The 14629-nt window shown below is 41.3% G+C and overlaps 1 protein-coding gene across 1 annotated transcript in view; it reads left to right on the forward strand.

Moving 5' to 3' along the window:
• Nucleotides 1-14629, forward strand: part of coro1ca (coronin, actin binding protein, 1Ca) — a 109739-nt gene that overhangs the window by 48584 nt on the left and 46526 nt on the right. Inside the window, exon 2 of the mRNA XM_034170276.1 lies at nt 4028-4224. Within this exon, the coding sequence (XP_034026167.1) occupies nt 4030-4224 (195 nt within the window). The 5' untranslated portion in view covers nt 4028-4029. The remainder of the gene's footprint in view (nt 1-4027; nt 4225-14629) is intronic.

The raw sequence follows: 14629 nt of genomic DNA on the forward strand, positions 1-14629 counted from the left end.
TAGAGCATTCCAACTGGAAGAACCCTTGATAGAAAGCATATTTTGTGCAAATGTGGACTGTCGAAACTGTACCCTGTCATTAAACTTAAATAAAACAGGGATGATGTGGAGGTGTAAGAGTCACTAGGTGTTCACAGGAAATAGTTATTTATTTATGTCTGGGCTCGACAATAGCACTGGTCCGATGGCCCGGCGGCCTTTTTTACATGTTCCGGGCCACCACGGGCCAGTGAAGTTCATATTTCACTGGTCCGTATGGGCCAGTAAGAATTAAAATCGCTTTGGGCAGATTTATTAGTCTAATGCCGCGTTCACACCGGGCGCGATCAGATGCTACAAATTCGCGGGGGTCGTGTGGCAACGGACGCGCCTCCTTCACCCGGTGTGTCGCTCTGCTTTTGCTGCGAAAATTCGCCCCGGTGTGTCATCAAATAGGAGGAGCTTCCATTCAGCTCGCCGGCTCCGGTTGTCAGTCAAGTTAACATGACGGACCTTGATCACACGGAGCGAGTTATTGTGGAAAGCTGACAAACGTCATGAGACGTTCCCAATTCAGGCAGAATCATTATTTGCTGCAGGAGCTGCGTCTGGATGATGGCTGCTTTCAGCGGTCCTTCTGCCTCTGCAGGACCCAACTTGAGGACCAACTGTCCCGTTCACGCGCGCACATGTAAACAATTAAAAAAAAAAAAGAAAAAAAAAGAAAAAGAAACTCTGCTCCCGCTGCTGTGGGGCTGCTGCTCCTCCAAAAACTCTTGTCATAGTTGTGAAATAAAGGACAAAAGAGACATACGTCCTGCTCACAGGCTGCTACCAGAGACAGGACATGTTGCACCACTTCGCAATGTTGGGAACATTGCCGAAGTGCAGACAAACTTCGACTGCAGGCGCATCTTCTGATGTGGCGCAAATTTCGCTTCAACATCGACGCGTCATTTTCGCTTAAGCAAGATCGAGCGCAGTGAATATTATGAATTTCTTGAAACCTCCTGCCCCTGGGCAGAAACCAGGAAAGCAAAGGAAAGAACAGCTATCACCCTCAAAACAAGCACAGAAGAGGAAGGCTGCTGATGCTGAATATGAGAAGAAAAGGGTGAGGAAAACTTGGCAAACTTCCTGGAAGAAAAGACGGCCATGGCTGGAGCGTGATGAGGAGAGTGAGGTTGTCTTCTGTGGAACTTGTAGGGCCATGCCAGAATATGCTAACAAGTAAGTATAAATATACCATGTCCTGGTAGACAATGTGGTATGATTTCATACGCCAGTTTAAAAGTCTAATCAGTATGCCCTTGTGGAAACCCCACGGTGACAACATTAGCAAGGGAACTCGGTTTATGAAATTTAACATATTAATTTTGTAAATGATCAAGAAATAAATTTATTTTTGTATTAATGTCTGAGTGTTGAAAAAATTCCTATCAGTTACCTACCGACATTTTTTTCAAAGTTTACTCACTTTAAGGTTTTTATCATGTAGTATAAGAATTTTGTGTTTGTTTTCAAGTGTTTTTACATTAAGGAAACCCAATTCTAATGTCTGAGTGTTGATTTAAAAAATTCTTATCAGTTACCCCCCGGTTCGGCACAGGCGTGAAAGTATGGGCCAGTGATATTTTCATCCGGGCCAGTAACTTTCAGATTCTACTGGCCCTGTGGGCCAGTGCATAAATTGCCTTATTGTCAAGCCCTGTATGTTCATTGTTAGTTGGATTTATATTTTCTGTTGTGTTTTTAATCAGGTTCTTTTTGTCTTTCTCTAAAATTGTATTGTAGCATTATTAGTTATTATTACTATTGTTGTTGTTGCTATTATTATTATTCATATATAAACAAAAATAAATTAAAAAAATATTACAATTTGGCATACATTTGACTCTTTTACAACAACAAACACTGAGCCATTAATTATTATACAGAAAACAAATGCACACAAATGTGCTGAGATGTGAACTTTAACATTGAAAATGCCATAGACATGCTAATGCGTTAGCATCGGTCCCGTTTTTAAGTTATACAGTACATCTATCAACTGTTTCAGAAGACCATAACAGGTCGGTTTAACATAAAAAAGGTAAATATTACTTGCAGACATGTGCTCTTTAGGGTTTTAGCGGGGAAAAAATCAAGATAAAACAAAGAACCAACGAAGCAGTGGGTCAAATCAATGCTTCATTGCTTGAAGCTTCAAAGAAGAGCCGCGCTGCAGAAACGGTTGATTACAGATCCTGCAGGGGTTCTGTAATCAACGTGACATGATCATTTTCCCGACAAACGCTCCCAAAAACAACAGCCACTCTGAAGGACCGATAAGGGAATCGTTAAGCAAAAAGGCTATTAATGTTGGTGGATCGAATCATTTCTTAACGATACCCGAAAAGAACCAGTTCTCGACACCCAACCCTAGACTTTATCGTCAGTCACAACAAATATTGAGGGTTTTTTTTTTTTGTCCATAAAGTACACCCTTGCTTAACACTAGGAATGTGACACTTATACCTAGTTCTGTAACTGATCACAACTGATAGTATGGACTGCGCCCCACAGTTCAGAGTGCATGTGATCTGCGGATTAATTGCAGATTTTACAAAAGTGTGACTTCATATTGTGGTGACTTATTTTTAAAGTGATAACTGCATTCATTTTGATGTAATTACAGTAACTCATCTAACTGGGGCGAATATCATTTTGGGCGACTGGGCATGGACGTCGGGCCTCTGAAAATGCATACCGCCCTCCAAAAGCATGTTATTGTATTAGTATCACACTGTTTGCATTTCTCAATGATTGATGTAAATAAGGTCCAAGAAATATTCAGTGACTTGGAAATGTTTGTTTTCATCCCTGACATTTCTCAAGAAAACTGTCTGGAAAAATGGTCAATTAATTCCTACATTTGGAATAAACTGCCCTGTCTCAACCTTTTTTGTTTCTTGGAATATGTTGCAGGCCTTAAATGCGGGAATGGATGTATATTAACAAATAAAATAAAGCTGACCGGACAAAACATGAAGTATGTTGGTTTCATGCAATTTGCAGTTACGTACGACAACAGCACGTTATTTGCATTATTATCACTTACTGAGATACACAACGCGTAACGCATACATAAAAAGTTGGCTCACTTTAACTTTTGTCATGTTGGCTGGCACGCGCTCCTCTCCAAATTCGGCAGCATGCCCTCATCAAGCTGGCTGCTTTGGCTGCTGTTCATTGTTGTACGTACTATCCATGAGAAAATCATCCGGAATATCCATATTGGGACCAACACACACTTCTTGCCTTTCTTATCTTTTCCTATGCGGACAGTTTTTTTTTTGTTTTTTTTTCCCTCTGCTGACAGTTCTCGGGCTGCGCGCTATGACGTCATTTGTTTACGCACAGTGGACGGGTATAGCCAGGTAGCATCAACGTAAATCTACGCTACCGGCCTAGCAACGCCTCGGTAAAGTGATAATAACGTATGTTAAACCTGTGTCAGGTAGGTAGTGCTCAAGAATTTTTGGCTTCTGTGGGTGTGAGTGGAGAAACTGGAAAAAGTGCAACCTTTTTCATTTATATCTTCATTTTACATGTAGTCCTAACGTTTTCTGATTTGTCGTTGTTTCTGTTGCATTTCTGAAATTAAAGAACTGCTATAAAGAAAAGTGTTAACATTTTATTTATTTTTTTTTTTAAGTTTATAGAACAAATGTTAACACCAAACTCTTATAAAGAAGGGAACAAATACACAGACATGTGCAGGCAAACTTTGATACAAACTGAACAGAACAATGCAGGCTGATTTGACTCCCTATATTTTTTAAGTTGGGGGTTTGGGGGCCACTTGGGCGACCTACTTGGTGGTCTCCCCACCAAGTAGTCCATGTGGTTTAGTTGGTTAATGAAGACATATACAAGTGTACCTTTTGCACCTCTTGGTGGTTGTGCTTCAAAACATGTTTACTGATGCAGAAACATCATTTCAAAAGCTCTTTGATTTAAGTTAATGATAGTATTAATGTACGATTTTTCTCTCTATTCCTCACAGATATGATAAAAGTTGTACGGCACAGCAAATTCCGTCATGTCTTTGGCCAGGCGGCGAAGAATGACCAATGCTACGATGATATCAGAGTGTCAAGGGTCACATGGGACAGCGCCTTCTGTGCAGTTAATCCCAACTTTGTTGCTATAATTGTTGAAGCTAGCGGAGGTGGAGCTTTTCTTGTCCTTCCACTTCACAAGGTAAGTTTATTTATTTCCTTTTTAACTTTGTGTGTAGCACCACATTCAAAGTTGTCCTATGACAGTGTGCAGTTGTGGACAGATGTTTACATACACTCCCGAGTATATGAATGTCATGCAATACTAGACTTAAAGTGATTTCTTTGAACATCTTTGGTTTGGAGCAGAATAATTGTATAACATATAGGGCTGCACTATCAGAATTTTCCCAGCACAGGCCAACCAGAACCCCACCAGGACAGAGTTGTTGTTATTAGTAAGTTGGACTCGTTTCCGGTGGAGGTTGGCCTCCGCCAGGGCTGCGCCTTGTCACCAATCCCGTTTGTGATATTCATGGACAAGATATCGAGGCATAGTCGGGGGGAGGAGGGTTTCCGGTTTGGTGGGCTCAGGGTCTCATCACTGCTTTTTGCACGTGATGTGGTCCTGTTGGCTTCATCGGCCAGTGACATTCAAGACTCACTGGAGCGGTTCGCAGCCAAGTGTGAAGCGGCTGGGATGAGGATCAGCACCTCTAAATCTCAGGCCATGGTTCTCAGGAGGAAACCGATGGATTGCCTACTCCGTGTAGGGAATACGGCCTTGCCCTAAGTGAAGTAGTTACAGTATCTCGGGGTCTTGTTCACGAGTGAGGAGACGATGGAGCGTGAGATTGGCAGGAGAGTTGGCGCAACAGGGGCGGTATTGCATTCACTCTACCATACTGATGAAAAGGGAGCTGACCCAAAAGGCGAAGCTCTCGATCTACTGGTCAATCTTCGTTTCTACTCTCACCTATGGTCAGTGAGATTCTCGATCTGAGAATGAGATTCTCGATCTGTTTTGGCTGTTTTAACTGTTTTTAGTTGTTTTAGTTTAAAACATTTTTTTGGGGGGGGGGGGGGGGGGGGCTTGTTTTTTATTTGTACTTTGTGGTTTGTACCTGTGGTTTGTTGCCTTTTATATGTCCCCTTGTGTACATCACTTTGTTTCAGCTGCAGCTGTTTTTTTAAAGTGCTTTATAAATAAAGTTGATTTGATTTGAAGTTGATGTTCATGAGTGTTGGGTCATGACCGAAAGAACTAGATCGCGGGTACAAGCAGCCGAAATGGGCTTCCTCGGGAGGGTGGCTGGTGTCTCCCTTAAAGATAGGGTGAGAAGTTTGATTATCCGTGGGAGGCTTGGAGTAGAGTCGCTGCTCCTTCGCGTTGAAAGGAGCCAGCTGAGGTGGTTCGGGCATCTGGTAAGGATGCCTCCTGGGTGCCTCCCAAGGGAGGTGTTCCAGGCACATCCATCTGGGAGGAGACCCCAGGGAAGACCCAGGACTAGGTGGAGAGATTATATCTCCACACTGGCCTGGGAATGCCTCGGGATCCCCCAGTCAGAGGTGGTCAATATGGCACGGGAAAGGGAAGTCTGGGGCCCCCTGCTGGAGCTGTTGCCCCCGCGACCTGAACCCGGAAAAGCGGTTGAAGATGAGAGTGGATGAGAGAGAGAGATTATTATTGTTATTATTATTATTGTGAAGGTATACGTGTTATGTTTCGGACGCGGTCGGAGCACCGACCCAGCGTTTGAAAGGACCCAGCATAAAATAAGCAGAGCACGGTTCAAAAGGTAACAGAAGTTAATAAACATAACAGTGAGTGAAGTGCTAAACAACTAAAAAGTCCGCGGTCTGGTGAGGTGGAAACACGGCGCGCTCTCAACAGCGCAAACGGTCCGGAGCCACAGCAGTTCGGACCCAGGGACCCCGCCGACACCCCCCAGGTGGCCGCTACAAACCAAGTCTGTGAAGAAAGAAACCATGGAGGTGAGTCCAACTCCACACAGAGAGACACAACTCAAAGGTGCACGCAATCAGCAAACACTTCCTGGCTTAAATCTATACATCAGCTTCTCACCCTGCAGGCACGGAACAACTCAGTTCAAATCTCCACTGCAGCAGAAGCTGATTAGACAATTAGCATAACGTGACAGCTCGATACAACAAGGTGTGAGGGACACCAAATCCACTGTCATTACTTCATAAAAGTCACCAAAACCAAATTACCTCAGGAAGTGTGCTGAAGAGCGTGAGACCTCACCCAATCCTCCTTCAGACTGTGGCGTCAAACCTGGAGCGGTCTCTGCGTCCGTGATGGTGAGATTGTTCTCCTGACGTCGATCTCACATGTCTGCTCACAAGGTTGAGTCTCTGGCAATCACACACTGTGCATTCAAGGTTTAAATGCAGCAATCTCTGATCAAGACAGAATACACCACAGCTGTGAGTCCTGATGACCTGCACATGAAAACAAGCCTCAGGTGTTCAGGGTGAGGTCCTAATGCTCAGCCACTCAGTCCTGAATGCATACCACCTGGTGGGAGAAACAGAAAACAAAAACCAAGCCAGCCAAACACCCCAGCCCACAACAATACGTATATGTTGTTATTCTGCACAGAACTTGACTTCTGTGTGTTTTGGTATGTATTTTCTTTTGCCTTATTTCTGCGTACTTTGCACAATTGTTCTGTGACTATCCCTTTGCTACTGCAGCATCATAAATTTCTCCGTTGTGGGACTAATAAAGGATTATCTTATCTTAAATATTGGCAAGTATTAATTAATTTAGATGTCAGTCTTTTCTGTCTATCTGCAGTGCTGTAACTTTCCCTCAAACAGTCTTCTATGGAAAAACCTTTTCTTGTTTTTATTTTTTCTCTCAAGTGATTTCACATGGCATTAATTGTCTTATTTTTCTTCTGTATAATGGAGGTCAGCTAAAAGGAGCACAATGCTATCTTACAGCCTGCTATCCTTGTCAAAGTTACCTGTCACAGCTTTCGCAGGAGGCAACAAATGTCAGGTTTTATTCCTCTTTAATGACATTCTCTACCCTTCATGAGATCCAGTGGTTCTGTTAAACTTCCTCAGTAACTCCTGTTTCACACAAGGCATCTGCACTGTTGAAGTCAAAGAGTCACTTTTAAAAAGCAAACAAACAGGTTAAACTTTGATCCGTGTGATGATTTACTCGGAATGCTTCTTGTTAAATCAACAACGGTGTCTTGTGTAAATCATGGCTGCCAGTTTTCAGCCACATTTGGCCTCTAATGTTTCACAGGATTGGGTGCCTGGACTCAAATTTTCAAGAAACATGTGGCCGCGCATGCACCCTGAGCTCTGATAGTATAAGTGAGGGAATTTTGACAGTAAATATGCACACAATATTTTGCTTATATTCAAATATATTTTTGCACCAGCAGTGAGTTTAGTGATGCTGAAACTGATCCCCCTCTTTTTTTTGTTGTTGTTTGTTTTTCTTTATAAATATGCATGTGATTTTTCTTTGTATTGTACTCACTCAATGGTAAAAAATTATAATTTCACAGCAGTATGTTCGTAATTTTCTGTGAAATGCAGGTTTTTATTTGTATTTTTTAAACAAATGGCCAAGGTTTGCAGGAGTTCCTAAATAATGAGCACATCACTTTTTGTGTTCTTGAGTGCAGTCATTGCTATGTGCAGTAGTCACATTGTGAGACAGCAATTTAAATCAAATCCTGTTTCGTGTTTGTAAGTTACACACAAACAATGTACAGTATATGAAGTTAAAGGGCATATTGCATTTCAATCAGCACTATCTTTTAAAAAATATATACCAGATTATGAATCATTACTTACAACTCTAAATTCTGAGAGTTCTCATGTGCTAGGACATCTTTCTACTCATCACTAATTGAAGAAAATAAGAACAACCCCAGGTTTCTTTTCAGCACTGTAGCCAGGCTGACAAAGAGTCAGAGCTCTATTGAGCTGAGTATTCCATTAACTTTAACTAGTATTGACTTCATGACTTTCTTTGCTAACAAAATTTTAACTATTAGAGAAAAAATTACTCATAACCATCCCAAAGACGTATTGTTATCTTTGGCTGCTTTCAGTGATGCCGGTATTTGGTTAGACTCTTTCTCTCCGATTGTTCTGTCTGAGTTATTTTCATTAGTGACTTCATCCAAACCATCAACATGTTTATTAGACCCCATTCCTACCAGGCTGCTCAAGGAAGCCCTACCATTATTTAATGCTTCGATCTTAAATATGATCAATCTATCTTTGTTAGTTGGCTATGTACCACAGGCTTTTAAGGTGGCAGTAATTAAACCATTACTTAAAAAGCCATCACTTGACCCAGCTATCTTAGCTAATTATAGGCCAATCTCCAACCTTCCTTTTCTCTCAAAAATTCTTGAAAGGGTAGTTGTAAAACAGCTAACTGATCATCTGCAGAGGAATGGTCTATTTGAAGAGTTTCAGTCAGGTTTTAGAATTCATCATAGTACAGAAACAGCATTAGTGAAGGTTACAAATGATCTTCTTATGTCCTCGGACAGTGGACTCATCTCTGTGCTTGTTCTGTTAGACCTCAGTGCTGCTTTTGATACTGTTGACCATAAAATTTTATTACAGAGATTAGAGCATGCCATAGGTATTAAAGGCACTGCGCTGCGGTGGTTTGAATCATATTTGTCTAATAGATTACAATTTGTTCATGTAAATGGGGAATCTTCTTCACAGACTAAAGTTAATTATGGAGTTCCACAAGGTTCTGTGCTAGGACCAATTTTATTCACTTTATACATGCTTCCCTTAGGTAGTATTATTAGACGGTATTGCTTAAATTTTCATTGTTACGCAGATGATACCCAGCTTTATCTATCCATGAAGCCAGAGGACACACACCAATTAGCTAAACTGCAGGATTGTCTTACAGACATAAAGACATGGATGACCTCTAATTTCCTGCCTTTAAACTCAGATAAAACTGAAGTTATTGTACTTGGCCCCACAAATCTTAGAAACATGGTGTCTAACCAGATCCTTACTCTGGATGGCATTACCCTGACCTCTAGTAATACTGTGAGAAATCTTGGAGTCATTTTTGATCAGGATATGTCATTCAAAGCGCATATTAAACAAATATGTAGGACTGCTTTTTTGCATTTACGCAATATCTCTAAAATCAGAAAGGTCTTGTCTCAGAGTGATGCTGAAAAACTAATTCATGCATTTATTTCCTCTAGGCTGGACTATTGTAATTCATTATTATCAGGTTGTCCTAAAAGTTCCCTAAAAAGCCTTCAGTTAATTCAAAATGCTGCAGCTAGAGTACTGACGGGGACTAGAAGGAGAGAGCATATCTCACCCATATTGGCCTCTCTTCATTGGCTTCCTGTTAATTCTAGAATAGAATTTAAAATTCTTCTTCTTACTTATAAGGTTTTGAATAATCAGGTCCCATCTTATCTTAGGGACCTCGTAGTACCATATCACCCTAATAGAGCGCTTCGCTCTCAGACTGCAGGCTTACTTGTAGTTCCTAGGGTTTGTAAGAGTAAAATGGGAGGCAGAGCCTTCAGCTTTCATGCTCCTCTCCTGTGGAACCAGCTCCCAATTCAGATCAGGGAGACAGACACCCTCTCTACTTTTAAGATTAGGCTTAAAACTTTCCTTTTTGCTAAAGCTTATAGTTAGGGCTGGATCAGGTGACCCTGAACCATCCCTTAGTTATGCTGCTATAGACATAGACTGCTGGGGGGTTCCCATGATGCACTGTTTCTTTCTCTTTTTGCTCTGTATGCACCACTCTGCATTTAATCATTAGTGATCGATCTCTGCTCCCCTCCACAGCATGTCTTTTTCCTGGTTCTCTCCCTCAGCCCCAACCAGTCCCAGCAGAAGACTGCCCCTCCCTGAGCCTGGTTCTGCTGGAGGTTTCTTCCTGTTAAAAGGGAGTTTTTCCTTCCCACTGTAGCCAAGTGCTTGCTCACCGGGGGTCGTTTTGACCGTTGGGGTTTTACATAATTATTGTATGGCCTTGCCTTACAATATAAAGCGCCTTGGGGCAACTGTTTGTTATGATTTGGCGCTATATAAAAAAATTGATTGAAATTGATTGATTGATGTGGGTGATTAAAAAAATAAATAAATAAAATAAAATTAGCCGTGCAACATCTGAAAAATGCACACAGATTCAGAGCTATTTTTAGCCATAAAATTGACATAACCTCAGGTGCTGACTATTAGCTGTCTGAAGGTCAGTCCACCTGTGTCTACTTCGTGACTTATACCAGGACACAGTCAGTCTAGGTTGTTTTTGTCTCCAAATGTAACATGGCTTTAATTTGACTTTCAAATCAAATTATTGTATTTTGCGATCAGCTTTTGTCAGTCTCTGCCTCTTTGTAACCCGCAGTGCAAGGTGTCAATAAGATTGAATAATGATGATTACATACCGTCAAAGTGATGTCAATGATTTCATTCCTGCTGTGTTTGCACACAGAGCCATGAAGAACTATTGTTCCACTTTGTGGCTCTGTCTTTTGTCCACTGGAAAACAGTGTTGCTCCACCTGACTCACCAACTCCATGTAGCTTAGCTTAGCTATCGGTTTAGCTCAGCTTGACCAATAACACAAACCCTGAAGCTGGTCCATGTCCGGCTCTCCTGTTAATAGCGACCAGTCGTGGTCACATTCTGTCAGATTCCATGATCACAGAAACGGCTTCCTCAGCTAGACTGGCCGGTGTGCCGCACTTGGCATTCTAGCTTAGCATGGCGCAACGCACTGGCGCATTCTACAAACATGGCTTGGTTCCTTGTTATCGGGGGAGGAAACATGCTGTGTTAAGAATGTTTTCCTGGCCACATGAAAGGAAAGGATAAACTCCGTGGTTAGATCCATCTTTTGAGGGCGCTGTGCTGGGCTTCACTTGTACTGTTTGTCAGAGATGTGCTATAAAACAACTTCTCACTTTCCTCCTCAAAATATTTTCTTTGGAAAATCTGTCCATCTAAAGGCAATAGGGCTGCGGCTATAGTATTCTATCGATTATTCTGGTGGTTAATCGAATAATGGGATAAACATATTTTTGCGGTTTTTTTTTTTTTTTTACAACATCAACAGTCCAAGGCTCTCACTAAGCAATTGCACACTGTCGCTACGCCATTATGCATATTGTCAAATTTAGTGTATCCCTTTCTCGTTTCCTGGGTGATTTTTTTTTTTTTTTTTTTTTCTCACATCTTTACAAGTTTTGGATCTTTCCCGGTGTCAGGAGCTCCGTTCAGCATTCCCCTGACACCACACCATAAGTGCAGGCGGTCGGTGTAACACTCAGTCAGGCTGCACGTGAACATGAGCACAGCCTGTGAAAAACTAGGCTCTGGAGTGCAGCTTTTCCACAAAAGCCACACTGATATCAGTGTGAAATCAGGCTAAATTCCCCATATATATATTCTCAGGGCACATGGCAATTTCTCAGGGCAAATAAAATGCAGTACATCAATATTTTCCTAATTCTTTATTTATTTAGAATAGTCAGCTCATTTACACATTTTATTTACTAGTGATATGCACTTAAAGGGCATATCTCATTCCACTCAACAGTAGTTTTTTTTTTAATTATATACCAGATTATAAATAATTTTTTCCAACTCTTTAACTTGTGCGGGCCCTGATATAGCTGATAAAAGTAAAATAAGCCAGAGAGCATCTGAAAAATGGACAACAGATTCACAGCCATTTTTATCCATAATCATTACATAATGTCAGGTGCTGACTTGTAGCTGCCTGAAAGTCACTCCACCTGTGTCCAGTTCCAGTCCACCTCATGACTTGCACCTTACTGGATTGACTTACACAGTCAATCCAGGTTGCTTTCTGTCTACAAATGTAATATGGTTTTATTTTGACTTTCAAGTCAAATTCTTGTATTTTGGGATCACCATATGTCTGTCTCCACCTCTTTCTAACCCTTGGTGTATTAAAAAAACCCAAAACAAAAAACATTGCATACATCTCAAAAAGACTGAATGATAATAATTACATATCCTGAAAGCTGCATCACTGATTTGAAAGGCCCTTTACTGGAGAAAATGTGAACAGTGTAACTTGTGTAGCTTTGTTTTGGAGTGACACAGAAGGATTGGGAAGGAGACATTTCAACAATAGTTTGTCAGAAGGCACAAGGGAGAATCTAGCTTACATGTGATCTGGTTTATTTACACACACATGCACACGTGTGCACGGGTGCAACATAATTATCAGCTCCTAGGAAATTTAAATTTTCCCAACTGCAACAAATCAGGGGGCTAATAATTTTGACCCTGATAGTTTTTGTTTTTTGTGAAATAAATAATTTTATTTCTGTGTGCAAAGTAAAAAGTAATGTAAGCATCCAAAATAAAACTGGGATGTTTTGAAATGCTGTGTTTAAAATTCCACACTCTGTTAAAAAGCACTTGGTAAAATTTTGAAGAAATCATTCAATTTCATAGTCCTCATCTGTATATTTGAAAATCCTTCTCTATGCTACTCTACCACAAAGCTGTAACTGGTGGTATGATGTACTATATGCAGTTTCTCCAGTCACAGCCACAGAAGCCTCGTTTGAACCCTGCGTGATATCGCGGGATTTGACCACTTACGCGGACCTCCTCTCCATTGCGCTATATATATTATACAAATAATGGATGGTAAGGAGTCCAACATAGAGAAATATTGGATGAAGAATAGTTATATTGGACGAGGCGTACCCAAGTCCATTATAACTTTTCTGAATCCAATATTTCTCTATGTTGGACGACTTGCCATCCATCAATTGTTATGTTCTCCACCCCCCTCCCAAATTAAGCAAACAACAAAGAGCCAAGTAAATTAGATCAATTTATTTGGTTGTGAAAAGCATATGAATGCTTTTGAAACATCAGTAGAGTGCTTGTCTACCTTTTATAGTATTTTTGGCATCCTTGGAGTTCAATATTTCCACTAGTTCCTCCTCTGTGAACTCAGCAAACCTCGCTGGCAGACGATTTTCTGCTGTTGTTGACATGTTTGTTGCCATTTTTTCAACCAGCGTCTGTCAGCAAGTTCCTGACCTCCTCTACGTCATTAGTGATGTCATCTCATGAATAATTGTATGCCGCGCTCTGATTGGCTAGCTGCTGGCAATAAGCTCTAACGCTATTGGTCAGTGGGAACCGATCCAATATAACTTTTGGTCCTAGCCTTTTTGGATCCCTTTGGATCCAACATAACTTTGTGGCACCAAGCATGCCAAAATACAGGTAAATGATGGACAGAAAGGCTAATCTGTGATTGGCTATTGCAATTACTTGGATAAATGGTGTATGGTTTTGTTTTCGGCTGCAATCAGTGAACCAGGCACGAAAAGTTTTTTTTTTTTTTTTTTTCGGTTCTCAGTGGAGAAGAAAAGGTGAGGCAGATGGGAGGCATCATGTTGGTAAATGTTAGCCTACACAGCTAACCACAGTAGCTGCTTTCTCTTACCTGCAAAACCGCCTTGACATGTTTGTGCTCCAGGTCATAAACAAACCACAACACGTCCACTTTTTCACCGCATCGTTACTTTTTCTTTGCATTTTCACTTTGCTTGCATGTAATTTGCCCAAAAACTATTGAAAATGCTGTGGTTGGTCCCCCGGAAGTAGAGAAATTATGTCACATGCGTCCTATTTTACCCCTTTAGCACCTGCCGTCAAATGAAACTGCGGTGCCCAATTTCCCCTTCAGGGTCATCTGGGTGCCTTGATGGCTTTCCTCATTGCTGTGCACACATGCACTGATGCACAAGCACTGAGATATATATATATATATATATATATATATATATATATATATATATATATATATATATATATATATGTATATGTATATAAGTAAGGGTCCTTTTTATTTTTTTCAAAAACTATATGGATTTCATTCATATGTTTTTACGTCGGACATGCTTGAACCCTCGTGCGCATGCGTGAGTTTTTCCACGCCTGTCGGTGACGTCATTCGCCTGTGAGCACTCCTTGTGGGAGGAGTCGTCCAGCCCCTCATCGGAATTCCTTTGTCTGAGAAGTTGCTGAGAGACTGGCGCGTTGTTTGATCAAAATTTTTTTCTAAACCTGTGAGACACATCGAAGTGGACATGGTTCGAAAAATTAAGCTGGTTTTCAGTGAAAATTTTAACGGCTGATGAGAGATTTTGAGGTGATTCTGTCGCTTTAAGGACTTCCCACGGTGCGAGACGTCGCTCAGCGCTCTCAGCCGCCGTCGTCAGCCTGTTCAAGCTGAAAACCTCCACATTTCAGGCTCTATTGATCCAGGACCTCGTGAGAGAACAGAGAAGTTTCAGAAGAAGTCGGTTTCAGCATTTTATCCAGATATTCCACTGTTAAAGGAGATTTTTTTTAATGAAAGACGTGCGGACGGATCCGCGCGTCGGGACGCAGCCGGCGCGGTGCGGCGGCACAGGAAAAACACCTCCGTGTTGATAACCATTTGTAAAATCCAGGCGGCTTTTGATGGCTTTCAGTGGAGTGAGTATATGAGAATTTGTTTAACAGGCAGGACATGTTCCAACTTGTCCTTA

The sequence above is a fragment of the Thalassophryne amazonica genome, chromosome 5 (assembly GCF_902500255.1).
Source record: "Thalassophryne amazonica chromosome 5, fThaAma1.1, whole genome shotgun sequence".
Lineage (NCBI taxonomy): Eukaryota > Metazoa > Chordata > Actinopteri > Batrachoidiformes > Batrachoididae > Thalassophryne > Thalassophryne amazonica.